A 19,323-nucleotide genomic window follows, 5' to 3' on the forward strand; every position below is an offset into this window, starting at 1 on the left:
TTCACTTTGGCTGCATTTATCCTACATCTAGCATATAGCCCTTTGCAGCAGCTATTCTGTTCACTTCTTTTACTCTCCGGTGCTCTTTGATTACTCTGAAGCATTGCTAATGGTAAATGAGATTAAGATCACCTATTGTACAATCCAGAGTGGTGGATTGTACAATGGGATTAGCAAAGAGTGGTGAGCACAGGGTTCTCATTGCTCAGCATGTAGTAGAAGGAGGTTAGCAGGAGGTGGCCTGCAGCCTCAATGTCAGTCCCTGTGCGCAGCTCGTCCGACACAAAATCAGAGGAAAGGCTGCTTGACATTTCCTCTGAGTTGCGGTGCCACATCAGCTTATTTCCTTCCTCTTGTAATTTCTTTTCTTTTCCGTTTATCTTCGATCCCAACCTCTCCACCCCCATCCGCCCGTCTTTCTAGCCGCCTCATCTTTTGGCCTCTCATCTTTTCCTCCTCGTTCGCTCGGTCTTGCTGTTTCTCTGTCACTCCTCTTTGGAGAAACAGAGGAGAGAAAGAAAGAAAGAAAAAAAAAGAGGCGCTCTATGCCGTTACCATGGCAACTGCATCTCAGAGCCGAGCCAGTAGTCTTCCACAGACGTGCGTGCTCCCTCCCTCGTTTTCCCTCCACTTGGCTAGCTTAGATGAAAGCTCAGCTCTGATGAGAGTGAAGAGAAAGAGGCAGAAGAAACACGAGGGAAAGGCTGCACTTGTTAGGGAAAAGTAGCGTGTCATAACCCTCTGAGGAAACAATACGCCGCTCCCTGTAATGAATTATTATTACTGATGGCAGATATCAAAGGCAGACCTTGTCAGTAAACTGCACCCAGCGTACAACAAAGGAAGCATGCAGCACATTCTGCCCTCTCAGATTCTTTCTTCTCCTCCGCAGAGGTCTCGGTGAGAGCGGTGATCGAGGCCGTTGTGGGTAATAGTCTGTTGCAGGAAATTAATGCCTTTGCAGAGCTTGACTGCCTCGCTCTGTGACATCAATCTGCGTTAATTTGGTAATTAATCTGATTTCAAGAGATGTCTCAATAAGAGACCCCATCGGGCGCCGAGCCCGCTCCGGATCGTGTGATTTGTATTCTCTCTTACGTGTTACCTGCTTGAAGGCGCGTCCTCGACAGGCTTTCTCATTATCGGCTGGCGTGAATCGAAGATATCCCTTCAAAAGCAACAGTAGCTATCGATCTGAGTATGGTTATAAAATGTGTCACGCTTGGCTGTGGGCTTGCTAACGTGTTTGAAGTGAGAGTGAAAAATGTCCACAGCCGTGAACAGACACTGTTAGAGCGGAGCTGCTCTCAGGTAATTTGTTGCTGTGAACACAGCACAACTGAGACAGATATATTCACAGAAACGGCTGTAGATGAATGCACCGTGTCATGTAGCCCAGATGGATCTTAAACGGTGATGGTGGTGGTGGTGGGGGAGGCACGTCAGCTTCTGTTTCTCTTGGACAGAATGAGAAAGCGCGCACCTGTAAAGCACGCAGGGGAGAGGCTCGGTGTTTTCGGCTTGACTGAATTGGACCGGGGGAGGACGCCGGTGTTGTGCTTCCTCCTCCGTCAGAATGCGATACCTGAGCTTTACCTCTTCACTCGGGGAAGTTTACTTGGCAGTCATACCCACGATTCAGCCGGTGACAGAAAATTGATTTGGCACCTCATAGCTCAGTACTCAGCTGGATCAGACAGCGAGGAGGAAATGAGGCCCTGAGCAGACATACCAGTCCACGCTTCACTTTTGTCCCCAAGGAGGAGAATTCATTTCTGTCAATTTGCTGTGATTGTAAGTAATGGTGCAGTTGTGATAGAGCTGCAGACCAGGAGGAGGAGGAGGAGTGAGAGGAGGGGTTCACACTCCTTTAAACATGTGCTTGTATGTCAAGACCTCTAGTTGGGAGTCGGGAGGGGACTGTCTTTTCCTCTGAACCAGTGTGAACCGGTTGTGCTGCCCATGCTGGCTGTGATTGCCTACAATCCTCAGGTGCATTATTTTGATGTGATTTGCTGCTTGTGGGGCATAGAGACCTCCAGGGTCATATACAGTATGGATTATATACAGCACAGGCCTTCAGGGGACTTCAAACGCAAGCATTTTTCCTGCTATGCTTACACATTATCTACACTGCCTTCTTTTGATCAAAGGTTAAGGAAGAACGTGTTCCTGGGTCATCTTTTTTTGTTTTAATTCGCCCCTAGACTGAAAAAATAATGAGCAGCTTCTTCATTGTTCAGTAAATTGCAAAAATAAAAGCAGGAGCAGGAAGTTTTAACTAGTGTGTATCTGGGCCATTCGCACTAAAATGTTTCACGGCTTCAGAAGCTTCATGCTTAAATCGCTGCTCTCCGCTAATGTTCAGCAATCATACAGTGAGAAATCCATTGTTGGCAGGCAGAGCTGCCTGTTCCCTTTTAACAGACGACTAGGCAGTGCACACAGTGTCATTTTTATTTTTGCATCTCGCACGTAAATGTATCTAACCCACGTGGGCTTCCGAGACATTAAACATGAAGCCTCAGCGCTGAAACAAGACTTCTCAGAAGAGAACATAAATTATTACACAAAAAATCTACAATGTGAACAGAATACCTCTCCTGTGATGGTGTTTCTAAGTACTACAAACAAAATCTGAGTCACAAAAAGCTTCCTGTTTAAAACTGAAAAAAAAAATGGGGGGGGGGTGGTGGGGGGGGATATTGCAAACAGAAGTCCTTGATGTATCCTCTCCATTAGTCATTTTATACGAGACAGCCTGTTTTGTTGATGCATGTTTGCTCCATACCATATATAACACTGGCTATTTACTGCACATATTGTGACTGTTACACAATAACCTGAACACGCAGGCATTTTAAGGGAAAACCTCTTTCATATCAGCCTGGAAAACTTCTTCCTGAACTGAGCACAAAGCCCAGAAAAAGAGAGAAACAGGCTAAAGCTCACTAATTACCACTCCAGACTCAGAAATGTTGCTAAAGCAAGGTGAAATGCCACATAAACCCTGGAAAACTCCAGCCTAAATTTGCACCTACTTCTGTTTTTGTATAAATTTAATTTGCGAGTATTGTGTGTTGTAAAGTAGGTGTAAAGTAAGCCTTTAACGCAGACTTCTCCACTGATGTAGATAAACGAACACATCCTAAGCTAATCTACAATAAGCTAAAACAGGCTAAACTAATCTAAGATAAGATATATAAGACTACAGTTTTTATGTAGTTGTATTTTAATTTAGTTTCACTTTTATTTCTTTACTCCACTACAGTTTGGAAGGAAATATTGTGATATTTACTTAAAAAAAACCTTGTTTAGTCACTAGTTAGATAAAACTGACACAAAAATGTGCATCCATGCAAATGCTAACCTACCAGTTTTGCAATGGATGCTTACTGCTCTGATTCCTGAACCAATTAAATAAAGTGAACCTTTACTTGTTGCATTAAGTTGGTAGAATAGTAATTCAACAATGCATCTGCTGCAACATTTCTACGCTGTGGTTTCTAACTAGTGCAGAGGTGTCTGTGAGAGTGTCTTAAGTGTCTTAAGTGTTTATCTTCTGGGCCTCTGTTTAGACGTGCTAACAGTACACACCTCTGCAAACCGATGTAACTGGCTGCTCTGCTGTGTGTCTGCAGTTGCGGTTATTGTTCTATCCACCCACACCTATACCCTGCAACTAAAGACAGCAAGCTCCAACAAATATCCAGGAAAATTAACACTTGACTTCAATCGCTGATGATACATAATAAACCTACATAACTGAAACAAAGCGTCTGCTGCTCTCTATGCATTTTTAGATTTATTAGGTAGAATGTTTTCTTTATGCGACGAACAACGGACTATTAGGTTTAATAACTTCTGTGCACATATGCACTCAAATCAGACAGACTGAAGAATTACAGGCGTAGCTGCTGATGGATAAGTAATCTCCTACTGTTACCCTTTTTTTCTCTTTAACAGCTGGTATTTGAAGCAAATACTGACTATAGCGCTCACAACCTGATTTACTTTTTTCTGGTATTCGTCGCCTGAGTGTCAGAACTTGCCTTGCTTAAATAGATGATCACTATCTGGCAGTGAGGGATTTTATAATTAAAGTAAATGCCCTTGACGGCAGCATGAATTATGTCTTTGCAAGTGGTGTTTTACAAAGAAAGCATAGCTTTTAGAATTTATAATGAAGGTGCCATTATGGTTTGGGAATACATGCAATTGTGTTTAGAATGTTTCACTTTCTAAAATTTTTCTTTTTCTTTTTTAAAGAGGGGAACGATTAATGATGTCGATATAGCATTGTAGCCCTGCACGCAGTTATTTTTCATTATAAACTTGATATTATATATTTGCAATGCTCTTGTCTCTTCTCAGGTTGGTGTTACTTTGCTGAAGTGACAGACGAAGGCCTCGAGTCAGAGGTGAAGAACGCAAACAAGGAGTCCTCCCGGACAGCAGGGGGAAGCAGCAGACATGCAGGACTCAGCCTCTGACAGTAAAATTGCGAAACAGGTGAGCATGGATCTCATAGTGCTACGAGGCTACTGTTAATGCTACAGAAATCTAGTTGGTGGAAACACAGTAAAAACATGATATAATAGCTTTTATATAGTAAGTTTGGAACTGTTCTAAGTAAAAGTTAATCTGAAAAATAATTGTTGTCTTTGTTCTTCATTAAACTGTTTACGTCTACTCCATTATCTAATCTTCTTGACTAATCTGTGCCAGACTATTCCTGTATCTTGTAATGCCATACACACATACTGGATAGTGTATAATCACCAGTTGCTTTGGAAAAATGTGTGTTCCTCCACTGGTTGAAAGTGGTTCCTGGAGGCTGCTGGCTCTTGCTGCGTGAAACTATAAAGAAAGTGAAGCACCAAAAATCTCAGCGTGATTGTTTTGCTTGCTAGCTCATTTCTGTGTTTGAATGGAAGTACAGTGGTCCCTCGTTTATCGCGGGACTTACATTCTAAAAATAACCTGCGATAGGTGAAATCCGCCAAGTAGCCAACTTTATTTTTTTAAAATTGTTATAGATGTTTTAAGGCTGTAAAACCCCTCACTAAACTTTATACACTTTTCTCAGACAGGCATGGACATTTTCACATTTTTCTCTCTTGTTTAAACACCTTTGTAGAAAAATAAGTCCAGTATTATGTTTCATTGACATTGTTGTGTTTGTTGGAGAGAAAACTGACAGACATACAGTACAGCACTATAGAGTCACACTGCTAGCGAACGAAGATTTATGTAAATTTGACAAACTGAACGCATTCTGTACTGTACAGGAGGTCTACAGCCAATCAGGACGCAAAACACAATGTGCTGTAAAAAAAAAAAAAAAAGCAAACTGTTGCAGTGTGCTAGTGAGCAAAGCGACTGCTGTACGGTTGCAATAGGTGACTGAAAGTCTGTAGGCCTGTGTAACTGGAGCTGCAGTAATCATTTTCCCGGGAACTGCCATCAACCTCCTCCAGCCACTTCATACCCGTCTCTAGGCCTGTGTGGTCGGGCTTATTCACTTAATCCTAGATTGTCACCAAGATTGTCACATGGTGGACAAGAGATAAATGTATTTATATGAATTAAACTATTCAGGCAGTCATGCTAACTTAACAAATGTTACTAATGTTCATAACATGACATATTGCAATTTGGGGTATACGAGATTTAAAGTCTTTCCAGTGAACATCATTACTAGACATTGTGACGTGTCGAGCCATATACTACTTAGAAGTGTAAGAAAGAAGAAGAAAAGTTTTGGCTGTCGGTTTTGTTAGCTAGCAGCAGTTGCTATTTAGTGGGTGTGGTGAGAAACTGTCACCAGCTCACAGGCCTTTTTATAGCCACCACTGTATAATGCAGGTCTGACTACTGATGTTGAAATGTATCTAAATATAACTCAGCTGTTTTATGTTTATGTGTCTGCAAAAATGATTTTTGTTTATGGATTTTTTGTTTTTGTTGTTTTATTGAATATATTTGTGTTTTCTGACACTTTGGCACCGAAGCTCATAACTCACACAGATTTTTGCAAAATTCAACTCTCACACTTAAAAAATAGTTTTTGTCCAGACTGTCTTCTCAGGACAGAGCTTTCATCCACTTATTTTGTCATATTTCATCCCAAGATTTTTTCATGTTGCCATAACTTTCTTTCTTGTAGAGCAGAGTGGTTGTATTTCATTTCAGATTGTTGTTTAGCGATTACTTTAATGACTGAAACTCAGGCCCATTTACAGCAGATATATATTATAATGTATTTGCCATTATTGGACTTAGTATGCGTGAAACTGCCATTTTAAAGTGTGAAAACATTTAAACAGATTCAAGTGTCTGTTCTGTTTTTGAGACTTTTAAATCTGTCGTTTCATTTTCTGTATATTCTTTTATATTTACATGTAAAGGACCAGAACAAGCACATGGATGGACACAGAGAAACCGATGACATGTCTGAAAAGACGTCTCCCAACAAGAACCTCAAATCTCCCCAGAAAGGCTCCAAACGGCTTAAAACAGCCCCCTTTAAAGTGACCCTACTGGATTCCTCTGAGTTCGAAGGAGAAACTGAGGTACGCCAGACGGAAAACAATTTGCATTTACACGTTTTCTGGAATTAGGCTTATCGTGCTTTGAGCAAACAGTTGGAAAAAGGGAACATTATGTTTTCCCTTTGTTGTTGGTTCCCTCTGTGGGCAGTTGTGTGTGTTGTATAGTGTTGCACAAAGCGGATAAAAGGGGCAAAAAGAATAAAAGCGAGGGTGCCATGCTGAGAACTCACCAGAGGGTGAATTCAAAGAAATGTTACACATTTCTGTAATACACACAGAGACAAAAAAAAAAATAATGCAGTTTAAAAGTCTTCATTCCACACAAGAGATGTGTCGTCATTACACTGCAGAGTGAAACAGGGCATTTGCCGCTTGCTGAGAAGGGAAACTGAATGCATGCATAAGTGAGGACAGAAGCGATAGATGTAAGTCTATTTCCTTAGATAAATACAAGGCGTTGACTTGAACGTGAACTTGGAGTTTTATGACTAGCAGCAGCATGCACCTCAGGCAAAGGAGGCCTATCTTTTTTTTGGCTAAAATATCTTTTCAGGATGTGAAGGATGTCGTTATATTCAGTTACTTGACTGTGGAGATGACTGGGCAGCAATATTTCAAGCTATGTGACGTTTTAACTTTTTATCCCACTCAAAAGAAATCTGTGTGGATGTACATCAAAAATCAGGAAGTGAATAGCCTGTCTGGAGCCATCGTGTGTGTACAAAAGCTTAGCGGGCACAGTGTCACAACAGATGGATGTAGCCATTGGTTTCTGGAATTTTCATTTGATGTATTTTGGAGCTAAGACTGACTATATTTGGATGACACACTCGATTAGCAAACTCCATCCAGAAACTGTTCATTAGCAACAAACTAATGAAATCCTAGAAATTCAAAAATTCTCTGTAATAAAAATAACCATCCATTGTACAGCCATTGTTTTCTAATGGAAAAACTTTAAATCTGAACTGTGAAGAATATTCTAGGGTGGGGTAAAACAGATTTTTGTAACATCTTGTAAACATGCTTTGGAAACCGACAATAGATCAGTTTTTGCCCCTTTAGCGATTCTAAATAGCATTACAGCAGATATTGCTGCAAAGACACAAGTGTTGCACCACATCGCATCACTTTTCTGCTTCCCCCGAACCCTAGCAACCACCGGCAACACAGCACATGGACACAGAAGGAATAACTGCGCTCGCGACCAAGAGTCTAATTCAGTACAGTTCAATTCAGTTTTATCTGGATCAACTGAAGGCTTTTCGGGGAGATTTTCGACTCATCTGATAATTATGAATTATAGTAGTCAAGCCTTCAGCTAGTTTTTCACCATCACTCTTAGACAGGATGTTTCGAACTAGAAATATTGTGCAAATTTAAGAAAACAGCCCCATGTATTTGTTTCATATTTAAGGACATTCCCTGCTCAGAAATAACTCCAGGATTCCTCACAGTGTTACTGTAATGCGATCCAAAGAAAGTATCTAGACACCGCATTTCAAAGAAAACTGTCCTTTGTTACAATTCTGTATTCTTACGCTCCTTATTTTGCAAAGAGGACTGTGGAAAGGCGTTTCTGTGAACGTGTTCTTCGTTTACATTAGTAATTCCTCGATACAGCAGATCCTACTATTTGTTCTCTTTATGTTCACCTTGTGGTTACTTGGCAGTGATGCTTACAGGCAGTGTTTTTGAACAGAAACTGAATTTTTTATGGCTGTTTTTAGTTTACAAATCATTTTCAGGTTGCCAGTGGTTAGTATGCCCCTTTAAGCTCCAGTGACACAGTTCAGTAGTATGCTGAAGGCAAATGAAAATAGTAAACTGCAGAACAGGCAGGCGCATTTTGTTGTTTACTGAGTTTAAATAACTTTCATGTATATTAACTATTATAAAGCCTGAAACTCTCTTTATAGCCACCTGGCACTGATATATTGAACTCTCCTGTAAAAGCATCTTTAAGTTCAAGAATCACATGGTTACATGATCATATTAAATAATTTGGTTACAATATTGACCAAAATTATAGTGTGAGGCTGCCCAGTTATACTGAGTAATTCCCAAAGGTGTCAATACAATCTTATTTCATTGCATTTTTTAATAAAAAGCCCCCAGCACAGGCTACTAACTGGGTGTAAAGAAATCTATACACCTATTACATGATTGGAGACCCGGTGCAGTCAAGGAGAAAATAGAAGAACAATATTATTATGAAGCAACCCTCAGGACACTAACGCACAAGTGCGTGAAACCTTGTGTATGTGGTGTGATGACGGAGGAGGGGGGCTGTTCATTTACAACAGTGTGTGAAGTAAGACCATCGGCATTGGTGTTCTGGTGCCAACCTCTCCGAGCACTGTGAAAACATCTGGGTTTTATCCGCACCTCAACAGACAACAGCATTATGTTTATGAAAGCTTTGGTATTGTAAGTGCACATCTGGATATTTGTCTACCTAGACACGTTTTGTAAAAGTCTAGTTTGCCGACGGTCTCGGACTACAGGCTTGTTCCTGCTAGGATAGAAGTTTTTGAACCTTCCTCATACTTCCAGGAGTAATCATGAGGAACCTGTGAGGAGGCAGGATACACCTTGGGAGCGCTCTCACTGGAGGAGGTGGTACTCACGAGTTAATTAATTCTCTGAGCCTCCCTGTGGCCCTCAAACAGGGAAGGACACACCACACCCTTACCCACTTCTCTCACCCAGCCCCTTCCTTCATGCTTGGTCATGCTGATGTGTTGAATGAGGCCATTTTGGGTGGAATGGCTGGTTAGTTGACATCCAAGATTTCCCCGTCTATTGAGGTGTTTTTTTTAAAAAAAATTTTATTTCGCTGTTTAATTGCGCCGGAGCAGAGAGCAAATAGACGGGATCACTTCAGTCACGGCTTATTAAGACTCCAAGACTCCAGTGATTTGTTTATTTCATTCTTTGTGCCGCCTCCGATGGCAGCGTGCTCTCGTTGTACATAAACAGCGCTGCTGTCGGGGACTCGCTGACTGACAAGATGAGAGCTTAGAAGCACTTCCCAAGTGTTCCTCCACCAACCTCCCTTCACTCATTGTGACGAAAAGGAAAAATACTTTTTCAAGCTCTACCCTTGAGATATTAAGGAAACAGAGAGCACAAGGAAAAAACTGCTTCAGTTTCCCTGGCAACTCCTCGCTCAATCTTGTCACCTCTTAAAGTAGGCCTTGTGAAAGGATAAAACTGTGTATGCATACTTATAAAGTGTTTTTCTTGTTCTATATTTACTATGGAGTATAAGCCCATGCACAAATTGTACTCCTAATATTATATTCCCTTTATAATACGTATATGCAGCCCAGCCCATTGAAATATGCGCTGCTTGTTTAAAGATATTCGTACACAGTTATATGCTAATTAATATGGTCACAGCCATCACTGTCTGCATTTTTTTGGCAGCCATTCAACATCATTCCTTTGCATCCTGCTATCTGACCTCCTGATTTTTTTTATTTATGAGGTTTTGAAGTTTTCATTTTTGGATTTGAGTCAGATGTTCCACTATTTTAGGAATGCAGTGGTATGGATTTCAAAGGAAAATGTCAAAATCGTTATGATGGACAGAATTCGGCAAGAGTATACAGCACCCTTCAGTCTTTGATGTTTTGTAGTTTTGCCTCCGTGCATCACCACAGTGAGCTGTAAGTCAGACATGTGATTGAAGTCCAAACTTTCAACTATAATTCAAAGGATTTACAGAATGTTTGTGTAAAATGCAATTTTTATACATAGTGCTTCATTTTCAGAGGTTCAAATTAATGGGATAAACTAACATAAATGTAACATAAAATAAAAGATTCTTTTTAATAGTTGAATTAAAAAACAAACAAACCAAAAAACTGAACTTTGCAGCCAGTGTGTTTCCTCCTTTGAGTGCTCTTCTAGACCTTTAACCCAAATTGGTGCCTAATCAGTTTTGCAGCTTTTGTCCAGAATCTTCTACATTTCTCCTGCAGATTTATTTTTATTGAACTCCATGCTTGCAGTTTGCATACACCAGAATAAATAGATCTCTACCAAATATGGCTGACTGTGCCTTCAGTAGTGTGACAGAAAATATTTTCTTTTGTGTGTGTTTGTGGACACACACACACAGAAGCCTGTTTATTTAATGTGACAGGAAATATTACTAAATTTCACCTTGAGTTCTGTCAATAGTAAGTATCAAATCTCTGCCTGTAGTGCAAAGTCTAGTATTCTGCAGCATGTCGCAGTGACTGTATAACCGCACCAAATGAGTTATTAAATTGTGTTTAGGTCCAGAGAAGCTTAAAAAGCCCTGCTGCCTAATAAAGTCTGATAGTGTATTAGTAACCCAGTTCTTTCCATATTAAAAGCTAACTATTACAGTAAAAGGCACTTAGAGTATGCACGTACGATAGTCAAAAATGTAGCAGGCACTGTTTCTCTCTCTCTTGACCTTTTTCCACACTTTTATGTCATGTATGTTTGTCTTTGCAGAAACACTCCAAAGGACAGACCCTGATGGACATGGTGTGTGAACACCTTAACTTGCTGGAGAAAGACTACTTTGGTCTGACCTTTGCCGACACAGACAGCCAGAAGGTCAGTGAGTTGTGTACCACAGTAACCTCTCAGTGCATAAACAATGCTCGCTAAACAATCTGTATTCCTCCCAGTTTTTTGCTGGCACTCTCTGGGGTGCGCTATCCATCATTCAGAGAAGAATGGAAAATGGAAATGTCCGTGCTAAAGTCTGGGCCTGGACAAAAGACATTTGAATAAGTTGTACAGTTGAAGAAGAAATGAAAATGTCTCATCTACTCTTTGCAAGATGCATATATGAAATTTAGTGATAGAAATATTTCTCAGAGGCAGAGCTGCTCCGGAGGTAGAATAATTTCATGGGTTGAGTTAAATCTCCACGGGCCCCAGCTAAGAGCACAGTTGAGAAAAAATTGAAGAGCTAAAAAGAAAAGTTAGATCAAAATGACTTCAGTGACTTTGCTGTTTCTTTCATTTATGACTATGGCAAGGTGAAGAGTAAGCAGGATGACTTTCTGCTTTTTCTCAGGCAATAGCTAAAGGCAAGTTTTAACTTTTAGGTCGCACAGGCTAATTAGCTAATAAAATTACCTTATTGAGTATTTTTTTATTTGAAATTAGATAAAGGAGAAAGGTTCTCAGTGTTGGTCGTCTAACCATGCATGGATTTGTTTGACTAGGTTTTTAGAAATGTATTAGGTACGCAGTAATCAGTTAAAACGATCGATTAGCAGACTGCCCTCATAAACTGCACACATGTCTGCTAAATAATGCTAAGCAGCAGATTAATAAATGCTGAACTGAAGCACAACCTTCTTGGCAGGCTGTACCACACGGGACCATTTTTCTGTGAGATATTTCTGTTAAAAATGCAACAAAAGACACGAACATCACAAAGAGGGTCTAGAGGTCCAGTTCAGCCAGTTTAATTAGCAGAGGTAAAGTATGGCAGACAGCTATCGGCTACAGCTGCAGGTGTCTTAACACCTGTCAATCACAGCAGCCGTTGCCTTTTATCCAGATGGATGGGTTATAAAATATAGTTAGCAATTAACATAGGAGTCTAACAGCATTAAATCATTTCTAGATGTGCTGAATTTCAAGCCTTGATGTTGCCACTTGGTGCTGCTAAAGATACAAGTAGCTGATTGCTGCGTTTAGTGATCATGTAACATAAACGAAAATGTGAGTTAGAGCAGTAAATATGTACATTAGTTCAGTGCGAACTAAGACGATGAATATAAGGATTCATTTACACAGGCCTAGAGACTGATCAGCTACCTCATGGCAACATCAGTAACTCCAGTAAGGAAAGAAGGTATATTCCAGACCAGTTGGCTAGTTTTTGCTGGGTGTCACTGGGTGAAATAGGTGAGTGCTAAACAACAAAGCTCCTTGTGATTGCTCTGGTCGCTGCAGTGAGTGTTTGCAGACGAGACAGGCCCTTCCCTACAAACTACAGATGAACGCTGCTAGTAACAAACACAATCACATGGAGGGTATGAGATAGAGCACCACATCTTTGCAACCTATATCACCTAGCAAGCAAGTTTCACTGATGGTTAGCATAGAGTGACTCTATTGCCCAAAGGAAAGAGTAATCAGAAACCACATGCATTAATAATGTTGACTGGATGTATTGTAGTGGTGTAGCCATAACAAAGAGCACTGGCTAAATAAGGCAGTGCTTTTCTTTTAAGATAGCAAGACATGCATAGATCAGACACAAAATTAGCATTTAGTTTGATTACATGTTCACTAGATAGTTACTAACTTGTCCATCAATTGGTACCTTAGGGGACTTTTCAAATTATTCATGATGAGCAGCACATCTTTGTTCTCATGTACTCATAATAAGTTAAAAGAACTCACAATTAGAAAAATATTGATTATTACAGCTGAAACAGCCTCACATAGAGTGAATCTGTGTGTTTACAGTTCTGAACAATATCTCAGTGGAAGTAATCTCTCGGGTGAACTGACCCTTAAGATTCGTGGCATTATCTTGCTTGTTTTTGTGTCACTTGACTTTCGTTTGCCTCTTTTTTCCATCATCTGAAGTTTAATTATTTCCTGATAAATGGGCTCTAACATTAATCTCCAGTCAGCACACCAACCTTTTTGACATTTTGAAACGAAGGTCTGAATATGTTAGTCACGGATTGTTGTTGCTTTGTTATAAGGTGTGCGGACCAGACTTATCATATAATCGTATAATTAATACGGACCTGATGGGTCCTGGCTGTCAACTCACATGAGAGTGCTGTGTTTGATGTGGGTCTGGGGTTTTCATTGATGTCTTCCCAGAGGGTAGGTATGGGATTGCACAACAGGCTACAGAGGAACCTCCAGTCTTTTAAAGATAGGACAAGACCAAGCCCCTTTTAACATCTGGTGCGTGTCCTCTGCCCCAGTCATTGGCTTGTACACAGTTTGTCAGCTCACATGCTGTGACTCGAGGTGCACAGGATGATCTTGGACCTCACAATATGACAGTCTCATCAAAGACAGCCTTATCAGGGCACAGCGTGAGCTTAGTGTCAGGGGTCAGTGCTGATTGGTAGACCAAACAAGCTTGAGAATTTAAATGTCATTTCAGATGCCCTTTCCCTGTCTCAGTTGGGGGAACAAGAACTCAATCTCCGCTCTCCAAGAGAACATTTATTCTATGTGATTTCTTTAGAAAGTAAAGTTGAAAAACAAAGTGTAAAATAATGAATCAGTGATGAAAAGTTTTTCCTGCTTTTCAGCACCTGACTAGTTCTCTTTACCCTTAGCTGATCGAAGGTGGATTCATGGTGACAATCGAATGGCTGCGGCTCTTTAGTCTTTAGCAGTTCGATTAAACACCAGAGGAGTAACACAGGAGGCAAACTGTCAGAGATACAGTTTGCAGTTTGTCCCCGTTGAGGCCACGGAGTTGCAGTGTAGTGTAACAACCCTTCATGGTTTCACTCTGATTCGTGTAGTACCAGCTGTCAAGACGACGGTCAGCATTAGGAAACAGCTGCTGTGTGGTTTTCAGGTTTGTGCAGATCACTGTCAGCTCTCTGCATCGTGGATTGCTCAAACACCCGTTTTTATGTCTGTAAGCATGAGGGTGGAATTTACATAACAATAGACACCCATTGCAACTCATTTTCTTTAATTAGATGTTTGCTAGTCCACTGACCTTTCCTCTAGCTCCGCTGTCAGCATCACAGTTTTGATTTCTCCTGAACTGCTGATTGGTAACTGCTGACTGGTTTAAGTTTAGATGATTCTTATGAATGACTTGAGCAGCATCTTAACTTTGCTTCCACAACATCCACTGTAGACAGACTTGTTATATGTGCTGAATATAAACTTTGGGGGCTTTGGGGGCTGCATCCTCCTGAGGCCGCATTTGTAGGCCGGTTACGTCACAGCGACACGACGAAGGCTGGCCAAATTTGTAGACTCCGACAAATGCGGCCGACAAATGCGTCCTCCTTTTCCCAAGATTTGAAGGATGGGTCGGGTGTATCCTTCGTGGCCATATCCCAGAATTCATAGCGTGGCCCAGCCAATTCCAGTTTCCAACAATAGCAGCAGCTACTTAGTTTTAATATTACTCTTACTAATCTTTCTGGGTCACAAAATTAACTTTTTAAGATATTTTCAGGTGAGAATGTAGCTGTGTAAGCGTTAAATATCTGCTCAGTTTATCAAGACATCACATATTTGCTTAGAGCTTAGTTTAGAAGTTGAGCCAAGCCGGGCACCTTTTACAAACTTTATTTATAAATGACGAAGTGGTTTCTCACCGCAGGGATAAACTTCTTCATATCAAGGCCAAACAAACTGCACAAGCAATTTTACTGGCTAGCAGCAATACTACTCTTACTCTAAAGTCAAATTTTCGCTTGACTCCGAGGCCTGTGCACCACAAGGTGACAAATGGTTTGTGCCTCTGTGATCCTCCGCACAGAAGCACAAATCCTGCTGAAGTCAGGGGCAGCCAGTCAGAAGATAAGCTGGCTTAAAGAGAGAAGCTGCTTATTTTAAATGTAAAAAATATACATTTTTCAGACTTTTCTGATTAGAGTATGTATCATGTATTAAAATTACAACTATGAGGTTGTTTTAGTTGAATTAAATAATGGAAACAATGCATAAATAACAGTAGTAACTGGATATAAGGTCAGAAAAAGACGTCATCAGAAGCCTTGAGAAAGGTAAAAAAAATAAGAAAACATGACATTGAACACAGAAAACATTGCAAACCCCCAAATGGAACCAAAATCTTCATCACGCAAATGCAACCAAGTGTTTGGAATAACTGATAGTGAGTCTTTCACACCACTTTTGAAGACTTTATGCCCACACTTTTGCGATCTTATCAAAGCATCACAATCAGAATTTTGACTTTTTTACTCATTCAGAGGTGGTCTTGCAAGTCTGTTTTGGATTATTCAGGGCATGAACCGATGGCCAGATAATCGTCTCCCTGATTGTCTAGTAGAGACAACAAGGTCCTGAAGCAAATCAGCCCCAGATCATGACACGACCATCACCATGCTTGCCTGCTGGCATGGTGTTCTTGGTGTTATGCCAGATGTAACGGGACTCAAACCTTCCAAAAGTTTACCTTTTTACTCGGCAGTTCACAGAATACTTTCCCAACAGTCTCTGGGATCAGTGAGATGTTGTCCAGTTGTGTTCTGTTTACTCAGCAGTCCCATTTTTGCACAGTGTTGAATCATGAACTCTGACCTCAAGGCGAGTGTGACCTGTAGTTGTTTAGATGTTGTTTTTTGTTCATTTATGACCTCCAAGATGAGTCACCAATGAACTCTTGGAGCAATTTTGGTATTATTATTGTCTAATGTTCAAATTTGTTTCATGTTCTGAAATATTTCGTTGTGACAAATATGCCAAAAAAAGAACTAAGGAGCAAATACTTTTTCACAGGAGTATACATCGTTTTTTTCACTAAGAGTTCTTGTGGGAAATATTGTTACTGTCTTCCCGCTGACATCTGTCTAAACAGCATGATTTACAGCTGCTGTAACAAGTGAATTCACACAAACTCTTTGGCTAATGAAATGCTCCAGCAACCAAATCTGAAATGGTGCCCCAGTTGGTGAACTGGTTCACTGAACAATCCGATGTTATGAGATCACATAGGTAACTGGCTGACAGTGAGTTTGTGGCGCAGTGATAAAACACGACTGCTCTGTGCGGGTTTGAATGCCTCAGCAGGGGAGGGCTCAGTCTCTTTGTTTACCATATGGAGAGGCTTTCATAAGGAACACATGTGGCAATTAGAGTAAAATGTGACACCGGGGTGTGCATTAGCCATGTTTCCAGTCTACTCTGTGTGATTTCTGCCTTCTGTCTTTCAGAATTGGTTGGACCCCTCCAAGGAGATCAAGAAGCAGATGCGCAGTGAGTGTCTTTTCCAAGTAGCTGTAGTGGATTAATATTTTAAAATTCAATTAGCAGAGACATAAAACTAGCTTTGTTGCTCATTGTACTTGGAGTTGTCAGCTAAATTGCTAAGAAGAGCTCCAAAACTGCCTTCTAATGAACACTTTTTCCCGTTATACTGGATGTGTTTAAGCTTCCTGCTCTCAATACAATCTCTCACCAGACTCTCCGTGGCACTTTGCCTTCGCTGTCAAGTTCTACCCTCCTGACCCCTCCCAGCTCATGGAAGATATTACCAGGTAGAGTGCTGACACACACTTCTACTACATCTCCAGTCATAATTCCTCTGGCTGTGCTGTCAGGTGCTCCTCAGAATTATTCAAAGGATAAATCGCTAACACGTGTCAGCAGTACAGATAATTTCCTTTTTTATATATTCCCACTGATGGATGTTTACATAAACACATTGTAACAATTCTCATGGCATATTTGCCCCAGTGTCAGAGCAGCCCAAATCCCTCTCTTCTTTTGAAGGATTAGCCCTGGAATGCTACTAACTGCCATGGATTAACTAGGCTGAATACTTGTTGGAGCTTGCATTGGCTCGGGCTTGTTTGACTGCCAACACTCCTTCCTCTCCTCCCCTTTTTCGTCTCATCTGACAGATACTACCTGTGTCTGCAGCTGAGGGATGACATGCTGTCAGGTCGGCTGCCGTGCTCGTTCGTCACTCACGCCCTCCTGGGCTCCTACACCGTTCAGGCCGAGCTGGGAGACTACGACCAGGATGACCACGGCACCGACTACGTCAGCGATTTCCGCTTTGCTCCCAATCAGACGCGCGAGCTGGAGGAGAGGGTGATGGAGCTCCATCGAAACTACAAGTACATGACACGCTGTTGTTTAAATCAGACCTTTGTGTATCCACAAGTGTCTTAGGGTGATCATCTGATGAGTTTTCAGTTGCATCAAAAACACTTCATCATGCACATTGCTGATAGATGCCGTCTGTCACTGAAATGTACACAGTGTGAATCTTGCCAGTGTGACAATACTTCTCAATTCACATGGTGATGTTGTGGCACAGCTTTTTGGCATTCTCCCAAATGAAGTACTTGATGGGAGGAACTTAGAAGAGAATATATCAAGCATGTTCGAATACTGCTCCCGCTGTTCACCATTCTGGATCTTTTATTTAAGAAAGTCTGCTACAGTATTGTTATTATTCTGCTCTTATTCTAGGGGGATGACTCCAGCAGAGGCTGAAATGAACTTCTTGGAGAACGCAAAGAAATTGTCCATGTACGGAGTCGACCTCCATCATGCTAAGGTTGGCTATTCTGGCGTTTTTTGATTTTCAGGTGTCATGAATGCACTCCCGAGTAATTTCTGTCTGTGTTTGCTGCAGGATTCTGAGGGGATTGAAATAATGCTTGGTGTCTGTGCCAATGGCCTGCTGATTTACCGTGACAGGCTGAGGATCAACCGCTTTGCCTGGCCAAAGATCCTTAAGATTTCATACAAGAGGAGCAACTTCTACATCAAGATAAGACCTGGAGAAGTACGCATTATGGTTAAGGACCAGGAGGGTCAAACATAGAGCCCGGGGGCCAGAATTGGCCCGGCAAAAGATTCCAATCCGACCCTTTCCAGGGCTTTGGAAAAACTTTTTCCACAGTTTTGCAGCTTTTTCAAATGAAAAATGTCTTTAAACTAACAGAAAGAGAAATTTCACTCCTTTGGCCCACTTAAGATCAAAGTAGGCTGTATCTGGCCCACAATCTAAAATGAATATGAGTATGACATGCCTGAACTAGTCTGTTTATACCACAATCAAAGGAAATGGGGCTCTTGTTTTTTAGGATCTTGGTGCACTCTTAGAACAATAAATCTTCATACAAATGTGTGCATAACCAAAGGGAGATGTGAGCCTCAATTTTAAGAATTTCCTTGCTACAGCCACCATTGTGCTAGCTTTAAGTAACACAAGGACTGGAAGTATAGTTTTGTACATTTCCATAGTCTCTACCGGTTGCCTGACCTGCCCCATAAGGCCACTACAGGGCGTTTGTGCACCTGTAGCTTATGAAATAAAGCACTTAAATTCGAGAGCTTTTGAGGTGTTAGTAGATGGACGTGCCTGGCCACAATGGCAGCACCCATTTGTCAGTAAAATCCCATTGGGTGTCACTATCTTGGTGTTTTAATGAACGAGGAGGTGATCTGGCTGACATGGCATGCTCAGATGGTAGCAGCTGCTACCCTAGTACTACCATACAGCTTTAATGATGACCAGAATTATTCAAATCTACATGCTGACAACTACAGATCAAGCCCATAAACTTAGTTATGACCAAGTTTATGGACTATGACCTTATATGACCCAAGTTATGCCCATATTTTATATACAGCATGTAAGATATTTGAAATCAGGCTGGTTATTGTTTCCTTTATATATATATATTAGGGGTGCAACGATACACAAAATTTACGGTTCGGTTCGATACATTGGTATCACGGTTCGATATTTTTTCGATACAAAAAAAATGTTCATGCCTTTTTAATTTGTCATTTATTAAATTTTCACGGCACATTCTGCACCAAATCTCTGTGCGTTCATGATTTGTTTGAAGCCAGCTCACCTCCTGCAACCACTTTTCCGAGAATACGTGCTTCTTTTGTGGTTCGGACTCCTTCTGACATTTGTTTGGAGGTGGAGGAAAACCAAAGTAATTGCTTAAAGGAGCTTCTTCGACATGTTTAAGAGTCCTAAACAAATGTCTGTCCTCCTGAAAATCTTATGTACGCAAACACGCGTTGCAACTTCTTATCTTGTGCG

General features: G+C 41.0%; 1 protein-coding gene across 11 annotated transcripts in view; it reads left to right on the forward strand.

Moving 5' to 3' along the window:
• Positions 1-19,323, forward strand: part of LOC102301262 (band 4.1-like protein 1) — a 102,295-nt gene that overhangs the window by 49,898 nt on the left and 33,074 nt on the right. For all 11 annotated transcript variants that reach the window (XM_014337143.2, XM_014337145.2, XM_014337146.2 and 8 more), the window contains exons 2-9: positions 4,375-4,512; positions 6,411-6,575; positions 11,049-11,153; positions 16,460-16,502; positions 16,708-16,783; positions 17,150-17,368; positions 17,727-17,814; positions 17,893-18,045. In XM_014337143.2, coding sequence (XP_014192629.1) covers positions 4,474-4,512; positions 6,411-6,575; positions 11,049-11,153; positions 16,460-16,502; positions 16,708-16,783; positions 17,150-17,368; positions 17,727-17,814; positions 17,893-18,045 — 888 coding nt within the window. In that variant the 5' untranslated portion in view covers positions 4,375-4,473. The remainder of the gene's footprint in view (positions 1-4,374; positions 4,513-6,410; positions 6,576-11,048; positions 11,154-16,459; positions 16,503-16,707; positions 16,784-17,149; positions 17,369-17,726; positions 17,815-17,892; positions 18,046-19,323) is intronic.

This window comes from Haplochromis burtoni, unplaced genomic scaffold (assembly GCF_018398535.1).
Source record: "Haplochromis burtoni strain Fernald_Lab_line unplaced genomic scaffold, NCSU_Asbu1 Contig_97, whole genome shotgun sequence".
NCBI lineage: Eukaryota > Metazoa > Chordata > Actinopteri > Cichliformes > Cichlidae > Haplochromis > Haplochromis burtoni.